Below are 18509 nucleotides of genomic sequence, written 5' to 3'. Positions count from 1 at the left end.
TAAGTTGTACAAAAATTGCATACTTTTAATATGCTTTGAAAAACTTCATAGCTATTTTTATCCAAAAATCTGCAATAATTGTACAATTTCCACACGGACTTGAACAAATATTGTACAAAAATTGGATGATTTTTTTTCATAGGGCAGATGATAAACAAGTCATAGACCAATCAACAATGGCAAAACCTGATACAAAAACTCATCTAAACCTGAGGCCACTCAGTTACTGACAGGATACAAAGCTGTTGGAGAGGAGCAACACATTTGATATCAGAAAATTAGCTTCTGTCTCTAACTTCAAAACTAATTTTGACATAATACAAGTTTTTAATTAATATACTTTAAAAAATGATATAGTTGATGTTATTATAATTTTATTACAGCAAATTACAAAATTGTAAGACCACCCTATGATTTTTAATTTGAAAATTTGATATTTTGAATTTTTTCAAGAATTAGTAAAAAAGCAAGTTTAAATATTTATTTTGTAATAACTGTAACTCCTTAAAATTAATATAAATTTTAAAGTAATTTATTTATATTGAATCATATGATATATTTCTATTTTTATTTAAGGAGTTAAATAAACAGGTTTTTAACTTGATTTTTTACTAGTTTTTGAAAAATTCAAAATATCAAATTTTCAAATTAAAAAATCATAGGGTGGTCTTACAATTTTGCAATCTGCTGCAATAGAATTAATAGCATATATAATTTTATTAATAGAATTTATTATTAATTTATTTTATCGTTTATTTTAATTAGGTGAAAATGATATTAAAAGGTTAATAATCAGATGATTCAATAAAGAGCCTTTTTTTCTTATGTTCAATCTTTAAATTATCAATTAAACATTTAAATCTATACCTAATTTTCAGGGAAGAAGAATCAGAATCCAGTCTTCCTCGATCTAAATCACACCACTCCTACTCAAAATCATGATGCTACTCCCATTCCAAATCATGCCGCTCCTCACAGCACTCTCGTTCCAAATCATGTCAATCTTGCTACAAACCACGCTGCTCTCAATCCAAATCACGTCACTCTAAATCTCGTTCTTATCAATCCAAATATTCTCCATCTCATTCTCTTTCTCCTGCCCGTCAATATCAGTCACATCATCATTACAATTCATCCCGATATTCTCCATCTTATTCTTATCAACATCGGTCGCATCATCATTACGATTCATCCCAATATTCTCCATCTCATTCTCTTTCCCCTGCCTGTCAATATCAGTCACATCATCATTATGATTCATCCCAACATTCTCCATCTCGTTCTCTTTTCTCTGCCTGTCAACATCAGTTACATCATCATTACAATTCGGAAGATCAACAATCTCCAAATAGAGGTAGATCTTTAACTAAAAGTAAATTATCTAATTAGGCCCATTATAGTTAACGAGTTTTTTTAAAAATAAAGTTACATTTTTGATTAATATAAACGAAGAACAATACCTATCATCTATTATGTAAATTAAGAATAACCATTACATAAATACCACCTTACTTTTACATATAATGACCTTTTTACACAAATATTTTTTGGGTATTTTTAGATCTACTTCTCTTATAAATAAAAAAATGCCACATTTTGTAGTACATGTAGAAAAAGCACGAAAAATTGTGATAAGTTCAAGAATAATGAAAGTTGATATTAAATCAAAAACTTTCAATGATATTTTTGAACAGCTTACTACCGGGAAGTTTTATCTGCGTCAGGTTAAGCATTTTGGACGTTCATTCAAGATGGGTTAAAAGATGAACTTTCTTTAATGTTTACATTTGCATATACACATATCAAGTTCGTAACACAAGCTGAAGAAGAATTACCAATTGATAACACTTCAACTTTGGCAGCTGCAGCCCATTTTAATGCATTTAACCGAATTATGCAAAGCTCTGCACAGCAGCCTTCTTTACCATCATTAAAAACGAAAGATAATCAAAATAATTTGCTATTTAATGATATTATACGATTATTGCAACAAAGAAAAGTCAAATGGAATAGCAATCTGTATGAAACTGCAGGCAAAAAATTTATTGAGCGACTGGCAGCATTAATTTGGTATATCAATCCACATTTGGATAAGTTTTGTGCTCGTTCACTTCATCTTCCAGTTTTATTTCAAGAACTCTCATTATACAAACAAAATACCACTTATAACCAATTCTATCATCACGGTAAACACAAAAAAGAAAAATTGTCACATGCCAAACTGGAAGAACTTGTCCAATCATTATCAATTTCAGTAACACAACCTTGGGCTTGCAGTAAAGTTTGGGAACCAATTATTCAGGAGGTATTAGAATTAATTCAAGTTGTCAAAAAATATTCACATTATCTTAATATAAGCAAATGAGCAGATGCAAGAAATTCATCACAGTGATGTTCCAGCTCGAGATTTAACTGTCTATACAATTAATAGTACCATGCATATGGAAAATTTTTAAGAAGTAAAGAAGATTATGAATATGTTAATTTAGAATCTTTTCTTCCAGATGATGTTTTCAAAAGACATACTGATATACATATATTAAAGATTTGCAATTTGATGTAGCAGTAACAATTTATCAGTATCACCAAGGCAACTATCTTGGAACATTAAACTATATTTGGAAAGTTCCTTCTTGTTTTAATAACCGAGATGAAACTAAATTAGTGCAAATAATGGCTAGCTTACAAAAGCTTTTACCTAAATTTACACATAACAAATGCGAAAAAATGCTCTTCATAAGGTAATTTTTTTATAATTTTCATATTTTTACATTAATATTAAAAATACCAATTTTAATTAACAAAATCAAATTATAGTATTCCCTCATTAAACAAGTTACTCCAGCAGTTTTATGTACTCTTTATTATGATCTTACCAGTGATGCAGCAGTTACGAATGATGTAATTAGTAAAGAGATTGAAAACCATTTGCATATTATGCTAGCCTTAGAGGACCCGTCTATTATAGTTAATCTTCGCATTTAAAGGATCCACATTTGATGCATTTTGGGATGAAATGGCTGGTTTTTTCAATGAGGTAAGATAAATTTAATTTTATTTGTCTTATTTTTCATATTTACCAATTCTAATCTGCATTTTTTATTTAATTTACTAAAATTTAACTTAGAAAATACTTGCAGTTGATGATCATCATCACCATGATATTTTGTATATGCCTTTGGCTATGTCAGTTCAGCATCTTCATGATATTATAATCAAACGTTTGCAAAACAAATTTTCTACTCCACTTCCTAATGAAATTCAAATTCCCTGTGAAGAATGGATTGGATTACAATTTTCTCCTACTAATCCCATTGCAGCTAGTGCAATCCATTATACTGGTCGATTCAATGTCAAATTTCAAATTCAAACACGTCTTCTTCGGAAAGAACATCCTGATTCTCATTATTGTGCATGTTTGTTCCACTATTTGCGGGAATTTGCCATTCTTTTTCGAAACTATGTTTGCTTAATTTGTGCAGATGACAAACACAAGGTTCCTATTGGTGAGGGAGTAGCTACTTCTACTGGAGTTCGTAACAAAAAATCCATGGTTCTAAAAGAAGCTAATTTGGTTGCATGTGATTACGATTTCACTAAATTATCATTGACTCCTTCTGTTATTTTTATTTGCAAAGTTCCCTTAAGTATTGAAGAGTCATTTTATGATGGACAAGTTTTCGTCTCTTATAAAGACACTATATTTCAACCCAGTACTGTTATCCGACATACAACAGAATTTTTTAATGTAATTTCTGCTTATTATCCACAAACAATTCCTCCCATTCTTTGCATTTATACTGATGGTGGTCCCGACCATCGAGTGACCTATGGATCAGTCCAAATTTCTTTAATTTGTTTATTTCTTTGTGAGGATTTTGACATGTTAATTGCTCTTCGTACAGCACTCCACCAAAGTTGGACAAATCCTGCTGAAAGAATTATGTCAATATTAAATTTGGCCTTACAGGGAGTAGCTTTAATGTGAGAAACAATGTCATCATTTACATAATGAACAATTTATTTGTTATGATCCAACTCAAGAATTTGCCATTACAGAATTTTTCAATGTAAGTATTTATAGCGAAAATATTTATGATTTTTAAATCAATACTTTATATTAATGTCTTTTTTAATTAGACAATTTTAATGATTGATCAAACATTAAAAATATCAGAAACTACCGCTGATATTCTTTCTAAGAAAAATCTATTCCAAAATTTTATAAGAACTCATTGCAGGATATGCCATTATTATTTTCAGGTCCTATAAAAAATATTTTTGATTAATCTATAATACACTATTAAATACTGAATTTTAATTTTATTTTATTACAGATAAAAAAATGCAATGATATATCTTGTACTCTATGTAAGCCAATCCGTCTTCCTCATGATATTTTTGAAAAACTGGGAAATTTTTCTGATTCTATGCTATCAAAAAGTAATTCAGTAATTGTCATAATTGTCATATCAAATATAAACAATATGTAAAATGACATTAATATTATTTTATAATATTAATATAGAAAATGATGACCATTATGCTGCTTTCAATTCTGTTCACAATACTGAAACAAGTGAACGTCACAGACCATCTTTGGTGATAGCTTTGGAATCTGCTGAGCATGTCCCTAAGGGTCTTCTCATCAATACAAAAGTCCGAATCTATATAGAATGTTTTCAATGTGGAAAGTTACAATGCATTTATAGTGAACGGGCATTAACATCTGATGAGAAACAAGAATTTGGATTAATTGAAAATGAAATGAATTATACTTGTGGCGAAGTCTAATAAGAACTCTTTCTCCTTTTCATTTTTACTTAAAATTTTTTCACTTTATTTAAAATTTTTTACATAAAATAAAAATGTCAAACATAGGAGACTTGGGTAGAATAAATCCTAATAATGCAGAAGACTTTTTAAAGTTTATCTTGTATAATGGATACCAATATTTACATGAAGTGACCGCAGAGCTCGGCTTGTTTGTAGAAAATGGTTTCCTTAAAACTTTATTTGATAAGAGTCCACAGGCTATGAACAAAGCTCAGCTTCTAGTAGATACGTTTGGCAAGAGTGCCAACCCAAATAACTTTTCTATACAGGCGCAGGCGATGAATATAGTCTAGGGTGTCCAGGATAGAACGATCACACCTTTTTCACACTTTTTGTTATTTTTTTACACTTTTGGTGTGGCCGCATTTTTTGGCAAAGTTTTACATTTTTCACACTATCCACAGTAAATTGAGTTTTATTGGTCGATTTATGATCACATGATTGGTTTTTATTTATCAAATTTTAAGATAGTGAATTTGAAGTTAAAATTATTATGTTAATTCCAGCCGAAATTACGCTAAATCTGGCCAGAATTAAAAATCGCACCAAACCACATTTTTTGTTTAAATCACACCACACTTTTCGGGCCATCACACCATGAAATCCTGGACACTCTAGAATATACAATCTACCACCCTTTTACTAATATTTTCTATAGCGCTTTACGCTTCGTTCAAGTCGTGAGATAAATTTGCTACCCGCTCCTATACTTTATATGGTGATATGGGTGATAACACAGAATCGGAATGTCACTCTGCCGATGATGAATTGTTTACATCTACTAGCTCATCTTGAAACGCCTCCAATACTGCCTGATGTGGAAATGACCCTGTCGATCAAACTGATACCCGAAACTTCCCAGAAGAAAGGTAATCAAGAACCAATCAACAACAACAAATCCTGATGTACAAATATCAGCCAAAAAACCCCATAGGGGAAGAATTTACCCGTACTCGAGGCCACTCAAATACAAAGAAGCTGATGACTAGCGAGAGCAGGTCAGAGACATTATTGTATATGACATTCCGTATACCTGGGACGTTAAGAAAATCTTAGGAGAATTAACGTTATGGGTCATACTATTAAGCTGTCAGTAAAACGGCAGCACAAATATCAGACTCTTAGAGTCAAAATAGGTTTGAACTCATTTACCCTTCCCCAATTCAACAAGTTTTGGATGACTGACCTGGGAGGTATACCGGTGAGATGGTTTCCCGCAAGTTGGACTTTACGAGAAAGAAAACAACGTGAAAAGTTCCAAGCTGTTATTCATGACATTCCGGAAGAATGACGATGGCAACCACAATTATTTTTACAGATGTGTATACAAACAAGCAAAGGAAAGAGGAAACTTGTAGGCTATTTTGAGAATTGGGAGACCACACTCAAGGCCTTAGATACGCCTCAAGTTTTCCTTAATGATAAGGAGTTGTGATGGTGTCAACACTCTGTTCCTAACTTGAAAAAACAGCACAAGCCGAAGGCTCAAAATACTCTAAACAAGAAGTCTGGAAATACTGGACACAGTTCGAACAGTAATCAGCCTAAGAAGAAGGATAAGAAATCCTCGATCAAGACTGCTAAAGATGATATGTTAACACTGAGATTTTAGCAGAAGTTTTGGACATATTACGTAAATTAAATTAGTTTAAATTCCTATACTAGTATTAGATAGTTATTTTTCTAATTAGAATATAGCGCATTTTTAGCAGCAGAATTTTTTTCACTTTTTATTCTACTCTATAAGCCCTTGACTTTAGAGGGGGCTTGCCCCATTCTTCCTTATTTTTACCCAGTTCATTTGGATTTGTCTAGACAGTGAAGTTTCACCTAGGTCAAGCCTTTTTCTTTATCAAAGGGTGAGGTCTGGTGGTATGGGAATTTAGTTCCCAGCGCTGGATGAATTTTCCTATTCTAGACACAGTTTTTAGCTTAAATGTATTACGATATATGCCAGTTATTATTTGTACTAGATAGGTTATACTACTCTTGGCGGAATAAAATAAAAATTATACTTGTGGCTCTTCATTGGTTTCAGAAGACCATATTTTATACAACAAATTATTTGTCTGTGAGAAGATTACTTGTGAATTGCCTATTGAATTGACCTATTATTCTTCAATGTCTTGCAGGCAAGGTTTAAACCAATTATGCTATTGGTGTGGAGTTGATGGTGGTTTTGCAGATCCTCCAGAAAATCTGGTAGCAAAATATAAATTTGTTTTTCCATGTTGTATTTGGTGCCTGGAGAATGGAAAAAATCATTTTTGTCAGGTTGATATGAAATTAAAACTAATAAAAAGAAAAGAGGTGGAAGTAACGATGTTCAATCTAACAATGAAAAGAAAAGAATGTAAAATATGTAGTTTAGTATTAATTTGTAAGAAATAAATTTATTTATTTATTTTATGTGAAGCTGGTAGGGGCTATACAGCAAGAGCATGATTCCTAAGTAATAAAACCTAAGTAATACAACCCGACTTGAGCCTACCATCGATTTCTGGAGAAGCCAAAAGCCAACCCGAGCTACTTGAAAAAAAAGACCTGTACCACTACCATGTCCGGTAAAAGGTCCAGGCAAACACACTGGGTAAAAATAAGGAGGGGGAAAAAAGTGGAGAGGACAAGTCCCCTTTCCAAGAAGTTGTGGTGCTAAACATAAATCTATTCTATCCTAAAAAATAATACAATTCTGAAATTTGTAAAACCGCTAATAAAAGCGTAGGCTAAACTAGTTTCTGTAATAAAGTTAAAATCTCTGCTAAAACCGCCTTGTTATCTTTATTACCACCCTTTTTCTTCGAGGTATTCTTTGCCTTCTTCTGATTCTTCGGGTGTTTCTCCTCCTGGTTATTATTTTTTGGGACTTTCTTCAAGGATGTAGGTTTATCCTTCTTCTTAGGCTGATTACTTTCCAAATTCTTACCAGACTTACCTGATATTTTCGGATTCGGTGTATTTTTAGCCTTCGGTTTGTTTTGTGCTTTCTTCAAAGTGGGGATGGAGTGTCGACACCATTTCAACTCCTTACCGTCAGGTACGAAAAACTGTGGCGTATCTAAGGCCCTTAGTGTGGTCTCCCAATTCTCGAAATAGGCCACAAGTTTCCTCCTTCCTTTGCTTGTTTGAATAATTTTAAATGAGCTAGCACCGCACTTCATTAAAAATTCACATGGTTTACGGTCCATCCACAAGGTAGCCATCGTCATATCCTCCGGAATGTCATGAATAACGGCTTGGAACTTTTCACGTTATTTTCTTTCTCGTAAAGTCCAACTCGCAGGGAACCATCTAATGGGTATACCTCCCAGGTCTGTCGTCCAATATTTATTAAACTGGGGAAGAGCAAATGAGGAAAGTGCTATTTTGACCCGAAGAGTCTGATACTTATGTTGCCGTTTAACGGAACATTTAATAGCGTTCCCCCAAAATTTTAACTCTGCTATTATTTTCTGCAGGTTCCAGGTATACGGGATATCGTAAACTATAATGTCTCGGATTCGCTCTTGCTCCTCTCCGACAGCTTCGTATCCAGTCAGTATCTGTGTTGCCTCCGGTTCGGATGATTTCTTTCCCTTTTGGGAATTTTGGGCTGATGTTTTCACATCAGGTTTTGCCTTTGTTGATTGGTTCGCGACTTGTTTATCATCTGTAACACGCGCCTTTTGTTTATCTTTCTTCTGGGAATTTTCGGGTATCACAGTTTGATCAACAGGGGTCATTACTATATCAGGCATTGATGGAAGCTTGATAGGTACTGGTTTTGGTGGCATTTGAAATCCTCGGCGTAATAATTCATCTTCATCGGGCTCAAGCGGAAATGACTCATCCATTAGATAATCATCAGTATTCTGAGAACCATCATCATCGTCATCATCATCAACACCCGTATCGCCAAAACGCATATAGAATCGGGTAGAAAAATTATCCCAAGACTTGGACGCAGCATATAGCGCTATAGAAAATATTAGCGAAAGGGTGGTGGGTTGTATATTCGTAGCTTGAGCTTGTGTAGAGAAGTTCGTAGGGTTGGCTGTCTCGCCAAACTTCTCTATCAGTATCTGGGCTTTATCCTTAGGTACTGAGGGGTTTTTTTCAAATAAGTCCTTAAGAAAACCGTCTGTAACAAAAGAACTTAAGTTGTGTGTAAAAGTTTGAAAATAAATTTTGTTAAACATAGAAACGAAGTCTAAAGCTTCTTTGTTTGGTGTTCGGCTCTTATCCATAGACATTTTTATATTTATGTAATAAAATTTAATAAAGGGGATTATTTTTTAAAAAAAAATTATTACGCAGAAATTTTCGTAAAAAATGTATTCGGGAAAGAGTTTTTTAATTTGTAAGAAATAAATAAATAAACACCAGCGGCACTAATGGCAATTTCAATAAATCACGTGATGTTAAGCCTCCCGGTTTTTAAATCTTGTGATAATGTTAAACAGATTATCAATTTGATCCAGCCTAATCCAAATAACAACTGCTTTATCTCGCTCAAATTTTTCTTTTGCAGGCCAAGGGTCTGTACATTTGAAATTTAATGTTGTTTGCTTTCTGACCTTTGGAATTATTATGTTATGCTTATTTAAAAGATGCCGTTCAATAGTAGTATTACTTGACTTAATAGAAAATAGTAATTGCACCTTTTGCATACAGGTATTCCTGGGTAAGCTGGGCTTTTGCAATCTACATAATTCCATAGTGGTGAAGTTTTTTGAGAACTTCCTTCAGTATGTAATATGTTATCCAAAATGTCATCACTCTCCAAATCAACAAATTGAATGCATCATCTAAACTCATTGTGTAAGTTTGTACAACAAAAATTAAATACTGTGTAATATATATACCAAATGTAAGAACCCTTTTTATTGGTTAGGACTCATTTAAAACTAACTCCTTATTAGTCCAAAAAATTGGACTTAAAGATCTGCTGACTCAGTTTTAGGACTGAGTCTTTAGGTCCAAAATAAGGACTTTATCCTACATTACTCAGTTCTTGCAATTCCTGAGTAAGAGCATTTGCTGCAACTTTTAGAGTTGGATAATTTTCACTTCCTGGAAATAAGATAGTTGTATAATGGTAATTGGGCTTACAAATGTTTATTGAATCATCCAATAGTGCTATGGTAATCATCATATGCTTCACCTTTTGCCTACGTTTTGCCCATCACCAGATATTCGAAGATAAATAGTTGGTATTGCAGGATCTAATATTCCTTTTTCAACATATGATGGTATTATATATTCAAGAATTTTTTTAACACTTCGGTAAGCATCTTTTCCAGTTGCATTAATAACTTGTTCAATAATCAATGGATCAGTTATATAAGGTTTTTCTGAAGGTCCTTCTTGCACAATGGTAGAATTTAATTTCTTGACAGGTTTGAGAAATAGCATATTCTTGTAGTAATATTGATTCTACAGCTGCAAGATGATGATATGCATCACGAGGTATATTCATTACGTCTTGTACATATGCAATTGATTGCAATTTTTGTTTTTTTTTAACATAATTCTCATTACCAAATTTTACATGGTATTCTTTATTTTCTACAGTAAAATCTAAAGCCTTTAAAAATACACGATCTTTGGGATTGTAAAAATCTTTAATTGTATTTTCAAAGTGCACCTGTTCTTTTTTTGCAAGACCTTTTGCACGTTTAATTTGTGTAGTTTTGCTTGATTCTTTATGAAGTTTCAATTCACGTGGTCTACCTTTGTGATTTCTATTAATGCATTTTAATTGAAGTCCAAAAAGATGAACACCAGAAACAGCAGTTCTCCTATCCGGTAATAAAGTATATATATATTAGAATACCTTCTTTCATGATTTTTTTAAATTTTTCTAATAATAAACATATAATAACTTACTTTGTGTAGTTCAACAGAAGCATCAAATGGTGATTGAGCTGAAAAACTTGATATTGTAAATTATCTCCAAAACAAATTAAGTAATGAGGTTTTTTTTCTACATAATAAATAGAACATTGAATAGTACAGCTGTTATTAGCCCGACCCCAGGTAGTTTTAATAGTATAATTATCAGGTATAGGAAAATAATTAGGCGCTTCAGTATAATTCACAGCCAGTAGGTAGATACCTTCTTGAAAACAAATTTTCGGTCACCATAGTATATTATTTCAGGTGAAATAGGGTAATTTTCTTCTTCATAAGGTCTTTGCTGATTAGAATTTGACATTTAGAAAGTAACAGTTTTTTTGACGTGTTAAAAAAACATGATATAAAAAATTGTACAGTCACGTCGGAAAGTGTTACCCAATTACTTACAGGTGGAGGTTATAATTATTTACCACTATGGTTATCCCAGCATCCAGTGATCAGAGTTTGACAAGTTAAGGCTTATTGAATTCACCTCACCAAGACGAGTCCAATGTTAGATGAATCATGTCTTTAGGTCCAATAGATGCCAAGCCAAACATACTTTACCTGAAAATTTTTTGAAACTCTGAATTTCATAAAATCGGAAATAGCTCACTATTCAGTGATCCGATTTTGAGTCTCGTCGAGACGATCGAATGGTGGCCAGCCCATATGTATAACATCGATATATCACGAGATAATAGCCAAAAAGTCTAAAATATATTTTAATGTATATCTTGGCATATATCGATCCTAGAGATATGAGCCGATCACCATTCAATTCTTCATGACGAGACGAATCCAATGAGCCCTTATTCGCCAAATTCGGATCACTGGATGCCAAGATAATCACAAGTGGCAAAATAATTATAGATTTCATCTTTAAGCAAAAATCAGCTAAAATTAAATAAAATTGTAACTACTGATTTGCCAACAAATTAATTTGGTTTAAACAAAGTAGAGAACAATTAGAAATGAACCAATATATTATCCAGAAGTGTGACCTCTTCCCAAGAGCTGTAGGCGAACTTAAAGCTGTACTGAAGAAAAAATGAAAATTTAAATAGTTCTGTTTTTGGGAAGGCTGCCAAATTTGATGTAGTATGAGAAGCAAACTAGATATAATTTTTTTACTAATGTTTATACTGGTGAAAAAATACAAATATATTTGTATTTGTCTTCATTTTCAAATCGGGCATTACTTTCTGACGTGACTGTATAACAGATCTCAATACGAGTCTCAATATCATATTTCTTTACTGCTATGAGAAAAAAATTGAAACAAACATGTAAAAAATTTTGCATCATTAGTGTTACTATAACGTTAGGTGATTTGACTATTATTATGATTGGTTTACAAAATTTGGAAAATTTAGGATTAGGGTATAGATTAGCGTATATGACAATGAATTTAACCTTTTTTCTTCATGATCAAAACATGGCTTTATGATCCATCTTGGATCATCATCTTTTTTTTAAATACAATTCGGTAAGCATTTGACATGCATCATTTTTATCAGGTTTTATTCATTACATTATTTGGACATAAGTAGTGTTTCTCATGAGTTGAGTTGAGTCGAGTCAAATTTTAAATTAATTTTTTATATAATAAAATTTGTCCTACACTAATTTTTATAATACTTTAACTATATTATTTATGTTATATGAGTCTATGTAAGTCATTTTGAGTCGTATATGCAGAACATTAGAAATAAGGCTACTAGCAGATTATATTGAATTGATACATCCATTTTTCCATGAATTATCCAAAATTCTATCTTTACAAGCATTTCATTAGTTAATTTTCAAAACCTTAATGTCAATTCAATAACAATCACCGGACAAATTTAACACTATATAGACCAAAATTTTTTTAGTAATAATCGACATCATATGTTACTATGAATTTTACCATAAAAAATACAAAAATATTGCCTTTTTTGTAAATTTGTGAAACAAATAAAAAAAAATATTGTAACAAAATAAATTCTGAGCTTATTTTTGACGTTTCCTATTAAGAATATTATGAGAATTTTTTTTTCGTTTGGGAGGATCTTAAAGTTAAAGTTAACGAACCATATAATAGTTACTATTGTAATCGTTCACAATGACGTCAAGTAATGCTGTAAAGTTGAACATAAATACTTTAGAGACTATTGAAAATGAGTTTAATATTGATTTTATTAATGAAATAAATACAAACAGAACAGTTTTTGAACAAGAAACTTTTGAAATAAATGAAACGGATATAGGATTTGATGAAAACTTCGAATCTGATAGTGAATTTGATAGTTTTGAAAGTGAAGATGAAGAAATCCTGGATAATAATGATGAGAGTGACATAATAATTGAGCAAAAGAAATCAAATAATTTAACGTCATGTGTATTAATTGATAAAATAGATGGCAAAATTCAAAGATGTAAAAATAAAGAAAGTTTTCAAACATTATGGCAATTGGTTGGAGTATGGCAGATAGATAATGAAGGAGTCTCAGAAGTAAATGGATCTCTGGAAAAGTTAGGAGTGTGCAGTTATCATTTTAATCATGATCAGAATAAATTACATGACTCAAATTTTAAAAAAAAAAATCTACTGCGTCCAGTATTCTTTGCAGGCGGAGATGTCTCTTTTGTGGGAAACTCTTTTACTTTTTTGGTCGAGGAAATGGTTGTTCAAAACATTCACAGAAATTACTAGGAAAAAATATACAAGTTGCGTGCAATAGACAACATACATGTCCTGCTCTTGGAGAATGTAATCTAATTTGTAAGCCTGCGTTAGAAGATACAAAATATTCATGTTATATTTGTTCAGAATGTTATGAATTAGAAGGTGGTCACTTTCATGTAAAACCTGGAAAAGGCAAATTACTAGAAACGTGTATTGATCAAAAGTACCATGATGAAGATCCTAAAAAAAATTTGGAAATAATCGCACATTGGCTTTTTTATGTTAAAAATAATAAGAATAAAGAATATCAAGAGAAGGTTCTTGGAATATTTTTACCTACCTATCTTCAATTTTAAATGCAAATTACTTGTACGAAATAAATACAGAAATTGTTTCTAATCAAAGTCAATCGATTACTACATCCTTCAACACATCTCATAATTTTTTCATCCTAACATTATTAAAACTTCCTACTTTTTTTATGGTTCAAGTATTAACACGCTTAAATCAAATTCCAATTTATCCTGATGAAAAAGAATTAGAGATGATGATTTTGAAAAACTTGGAAAATTAGCTGAAGATAAACTATGGCAATCATATAAACGTTTAAAGACTAACAAAATTTACCTTCAATCTCCAACTAATATCACTGAATATATCGATGCATTTCCTAAATTCTTGAAAATATTTTTTGAAAAAATGTTTTTACAATTGGAATCAAAAAAAATAATACGATCAAATCAATACAAAATATTACATAATAAACCTTTGAAAAAATCTGACCCTCAAAAAATAAATAAGACAATTTCTTTTTTACTTTCAGTAACGGTAGGATATGCTTTTCCTTATTTCGATCTTTGGCTTCCTACTATATTATCATCATTGTGCAGAAGACCAAAATTAATTTCTTTCCTACATGCATTGTTGACAAAATGTTCGATCATTGGACATACAAGTCGCCATGAACGTTGATTGGAAAAAGTTAGAATGAAGGATATTAACCCCACAAAACGGTTGATAAGAGGAAATAATGTGTTCAACTTGGCTATAATTGATAACATCAATTTTAAAGAAGTTAGCTTTAGATTCGGTAATATATATGATGTAATACGTGGAACTTCACATGCAACCCTCAGAATGGTATTTCAGTCAATATTACCTATACTTACTAATGAAACACCTGAACCAGTTAGGGAATTAAATGTTGATACTCAACTTTTTGGAATGACATCAGGAATGCATACAATGCAAGCAAAAATTGATCAAACTTTTGAAAAATTGTTAAATTTTCAAATGGATATAAATGGAAATATAAGCTATAACAAAAACTTAGACGTTGAGATTATTGAAAAAGAAATTCTAAGCAAATGTGAATTTGGTTGTTTAATTCCACCTCCTAATATAGTGATTTTAACCCCTACTGGTTCTCCAAATGATGACAATGAGATTTTTCATGCTACACAAATGTACAAAGAAGAATTCCTACTAAATGATGATGAATATCTAGATATTTGCGCAGATGAAGCTATCTTTAGGAGGTTAATCAAATCACGTACTCAATGGGAAAAAATAAGACCCATATTAGGGGGTGGCATATCTCTAAAGATATGCTTGGTGTACTACTTACTATATTCTCAAGTTACAGGATCTTTCATTTGGCTACAGCAATTGGTGTTCGTTTTTTGGATAAACTTCAAGCTGTTGTCGACTATAGATCAATAAAAAGAGTACTGGAATTAATATAGGTCGCGGTGGGAGTAGCGATACAAATTTATATAAAAAAAAAAATATTAATATTGAGGACATTACAGCTGGACCGATAAATGAAAATATATGCATTAGAGTTTGGTATTTTTATTATGAATATTTTGCAATGTGGAAAAGTCACCTTATTGGAATACGCATTGGTAACTATAAATTACAACAGGACAGTCTAACAGCTTTTGCACTTCTCTTTCCAGCTGCAGGCAAAAATAACTATATAACATCTGTTGCTCATTTTCTATCAATTCTTAAAAAATTTCCCAAGTTAGAAGAAAAACTCCAATATTGTACTTCTATTAATTTGGCAAGAAAAGGACACTACCCAGCATTTGATGAAGCTTTGGAAATGCGTGGTGTTGGGTATATCAAACAAAATATAATCGGAAAAGTTGTTGATCAGGAAAATTTAACTCTTCAGATCCAAGCCACTCAAGAAGAAAGGAAGAGAATTGATACATTATTAAATGAATTTTTAGACCCCTATAATTATGACAGGAATGATCGTAAAGTGAACAACAGAATTGATCCTTTATGGAAGTTGATAGAAAATTTGGTTGAGATTTTTCAAATGGATAATTATACAGATCATGAACTTTTTAAAAAAAATCCGCCATCACAATTAACTCCAGAAGGTTTAAAAAAATTGAGCAGTGCTTATAATGAAGGATTGAAAAGAATAAAAGACGTTTATTGTCAGGAAGTCATTAAAACTGAACGGATAAATACAAAAGGAAGACACCATTTGGAAATAGTTAAAACAGATATAAGATCGGTAAAATCTTCACAAAAATGAAAAATTCATCAAGAAAATCCTGCTCCTAAACGTCAAAGAAAAATTATGACTGACGAAGAAAAAGAGATATTAAGTTCGTTATTACTTAAAGATACAATGCCAACTGAAACAGAAATTAATAATGTTTTAATAAATTTACCAGCTGAATGGGATAGTCAGAGAGTTAAACATTATTATAATAATAATAAGATGTCCAAAAAAAAGAAATAAATTTTATAAATACAAATAAAATTTAGTCATTTAACTCTTTGGATATATATAAAACCAAAAATTTGACTTTACGATAAAAAGTCTTTAAAAACTACACTTTAAAAACTTTGTTTATTGAAAAAGCACATTTTAATATGTCTAATACACCAAACAATGAGTTTATATAACTTCAGAATCGGGAGGATCTTGAAGAAATGCTTAAAATAATGCATAAACTTCGTATATTATACATGTTTTTTATTGATGAAAATTTTTTTTTAAAAAACAAATGATCGAGTTCTTTAAGTCACATGCTATTCTAATGTAACAATTAGAAAGTCACATATATATCATTATTATAGACTTTTAATATAATCGAAGTTTTTACTATAATGTTACACCAATTTTTTTTACTAATAAATTCATGTAACATATATTTGTCCGGTGATTGATAATGAGTGGATTTATAATTATCAATTATATTATTAATATAAATACTATTTTCAGATTTGAAGAAAGCAAGATTAACATACCAAGGGCATCCAGTCATTTCTGAATTTCTATCTCTTCTATTTTCAGCCAAAATGACCTTTTGGACTTTGTGAGTATTGGCTTATGAATATTCATATATTCTATGTCTTGTGATTATATTATCATTTGGATCTTTTATATACCTTTTTTCTGAAAGCAAAATTCCTGATATTTTGCATATTTGTTAAGGTATGATTCAGCAAGTTTCCATATTTTAATTCTATTCCCTGACTTAATTCTAAATGATTTTCTTCATCTATTTCATACTTACTACTATCATATATATTCTTTTCGATGATTAACTTTTCCATCACATTCTTTTAGATTTTCTATTTGAATTTCATTATATACTTCATAACTTTCAAAAAATAAATTAGAAAAATCATTGTATAAATCAAATATCAGCAAGTTAAAAGAGTTATACAATGAATTATGATAAACATTAAATAACAAGTCAAAACCACTATATAAAGAATTATAATAGGAGTTGAATAATATATCAGAACTATCACATAAAGAGTTATAAGGAAAATTTATATAATAATTTTAAGTAAGTTCTATTGGCAGATATAATTAGAGAAAATAATGTTTTAGAGACAAAATATAGACAAGATATAGATTGTTTTCTATGTTATAGATAAAATGTTCTTTAGGTTTGGAACTGAAACGGAAGGTTTAGATTACATCATTTATATAAACAATGGTAATCATTATAAATATTATATCATCACATAATATTCTGTTGATTTAAGTGTTATCACCTGAGTTAAATCACCTATATAGTATATCAAAATTATTAAATTAATAAGGAAATAAAATTTGTGCGCACCCACGCATATGCGCACCCTCCATTTTTGGTAATTTTTATATAGTAAATTTGTCAATCATTATTTATCACGTGACTTTAGTAAAATCCCAATTTTTTTAAATATTCATGCCGCAACTCTTACGTACATATTATAGAGCCTTAATAATTTATTTACTATGCGTATTTTTGCCTATTCTACAACTTTACTTAATGAGCCATTAAGGGTTTAGAATGTCATTTTTGACTTTTATATATAATATATCCATGGGAGTGCGCACATGCGCAGGTGCGCACAAATTTTAAACCCAATTAATAAAATATATTAAATTATAAAATTAATCAGGTGATTTCACCTATCGGCCAAATAAAATTATAAAAATTATTGTAATAAACTTATACTAAAAATAGTATAATAAATTTTATGTGTCTGTATAATAATTTGTACTAAAATCAGTACAGTCAACTCTCTTTATAGTCACACATTTGGGACAGTCCATATTTGGTGATTATTTTACAAGTGTTTTGTAAGTTTAGTGGCCACTACTTTCCGCACCCTCTATTGAAGGCTATGGAGGTAGGTCGTTCATTGCATCATCCTCACTAAGCCATGATGTAACCATCCCCGCCACCTTTTAACAGGGACAATTCAACACCACAACCGAAACGCAAGGACTTATCCCAGAGACCCGAAGGCCTTCGAATCTGCTGAACACCACCCTACTCGTCCTTTAATCCGTTGCATGATACTGTAATGGCTACTATTATAACCCCTCACCACTACTACTTTCACGGAGGACTTTCGTCAGATAACCTTCAAACATCTGGAAGCCCTTCCATACTATTAGGAAACAGGTCTCACTCAAAGGCCACTACAGCCCGCGATTACCCACCACCGATAGTACAGTTGTAATCCCCAGGTGGTATACTTATATTTGGTGATTATAAAGAGATGTGACTATATAAAAAATTTCTTATATTTGTATATCATAATTCCGGCCAAAAATTAACATAATTTTAGCCAGAATTATACTTAAAACTTT

At 31.1% G+C, this 18509-nt stretch overlaps 6 protein-coding genes across 6 annotated transcripts; 4 read left to right on the top strand and 2 right to left on the bottom strand.

Annotated features, from left to right (window-relative positions):
• Positions 1–1045: 1045 nt before the first annotated feature.
• On the bottom strand, positions 1046–1276 carry OCT59_008175 (uncharacterized protein; the record flags this gene model as incomplete). The annotated part of the gene is made up of 1 exon (XM_025326415.2): positions 1046–1276. One exon carries the CDS (start codon positions 1274–1276, stop codon positions 1046–1048), a length of 231 nt encoding a protein of 76 aa, XP_025176208.2.
• Positions 1277–1586: 310 nt separating this feature from the next.
• OCT59_008174 (uncharacterized protein) lies at positions 1587–2365 on the top strand (the record flags this gene model as incomplete). The annotated part of the gene is made up of 2 exons (XM_066142282.1): positions 1587–1724; positions 1808–2365. 2 exons carry the CDS (start codon positions 1587–1589, stop codon positions 2363–2365), a joined length of 696 nt encoding a protein of 231 aa, XP_065999178.1.
• Positions 2366–4494: 2129 nt separating this feature from the next.
• Positions 4495–4794, top strand: OCT59_008173 (uncharacterized protein; the record flags this gene model as incomplete). The annotated part of the gene is made up of 1 exon (XM_066142280.1): positions 4495–4794. One exon carries the CDS (start codon positions 4495–4497, stop codon positions 4792–4794), a length of 300 nt encoding a protein of 99 aa, XP_065999177.1.
• Positions 4795–9808: 5014 nt separating this feature from the next.
• OCT59_008172 (uncharacterized protein) lies at positions 9809–11032 on the bottom strand (the record flags this gene model as incomplete). The annotated part of the gene is made up of 5 exons (XM_066142279.1): positions 9809–9922; positions 9991–10130; positions 10213–10616; positions 10705–10801; positions 10960–11032. The coding sequence occupies 5 exons, from the start codon at positions 11030–11032 to the stop codon at positions 9809–9811; spliced, it is 828 nt and encodes a 275-aa protein (XP_065999176.1).
• Positions 11033–12820: 1788 nt separating this feature from the next.
• On the top strand, positions 12821–13740 carry OCT59_008171 (uncharacterized protein; the record flags this gene model as incomplete). The annotated part of the gene is made up of 2 exons (XM_066142278.1): positions 12821–13210; positions 13402–13740. 2 exons carry the CDS (start codon positions 12821–12823, stop codon positions 13738–13740), a joined length of 729 nt encoding a protein of 242 aa, XP_065999175.1.
• Positions 13741–14371: 631 nt separating this feature from the next.
• OCT59_008170 (uncharacterized protein) lies at positions 14372–15941 on the top strand (the record flags this gene model as incomplete). Its single annotated transcript, XM_066142277.1, has 2 exons — positions 14372–14998; positions 15099–15941. 2 exons carry the CDS (start codon positions 14372–14374, stop codon positions 15939–15941), a joined length of 1470 nt encoding a protein of 489 aa, XP_065999174.1.
• Positions 15942–18509: the final 2568 nt, after the last annotated feature.

Source organism: Rhizophagus irregularis, chromosome 16 (genome assembly GCF_026210795.1).
Source record: "Rhizophagus irregularis chromosome 16, complete sequence".
NCBI lineage: Eukaryota > Fungi > Glomeromycota > Glomeromycetes > Glomerales > Glomeraceae > Rhizophagus > Rhizophagus irregularis.
Note: the sequence above shows the minus strand (reverse complement) of the source record. Positions and strands in the feature narration are given on the sequence as shown.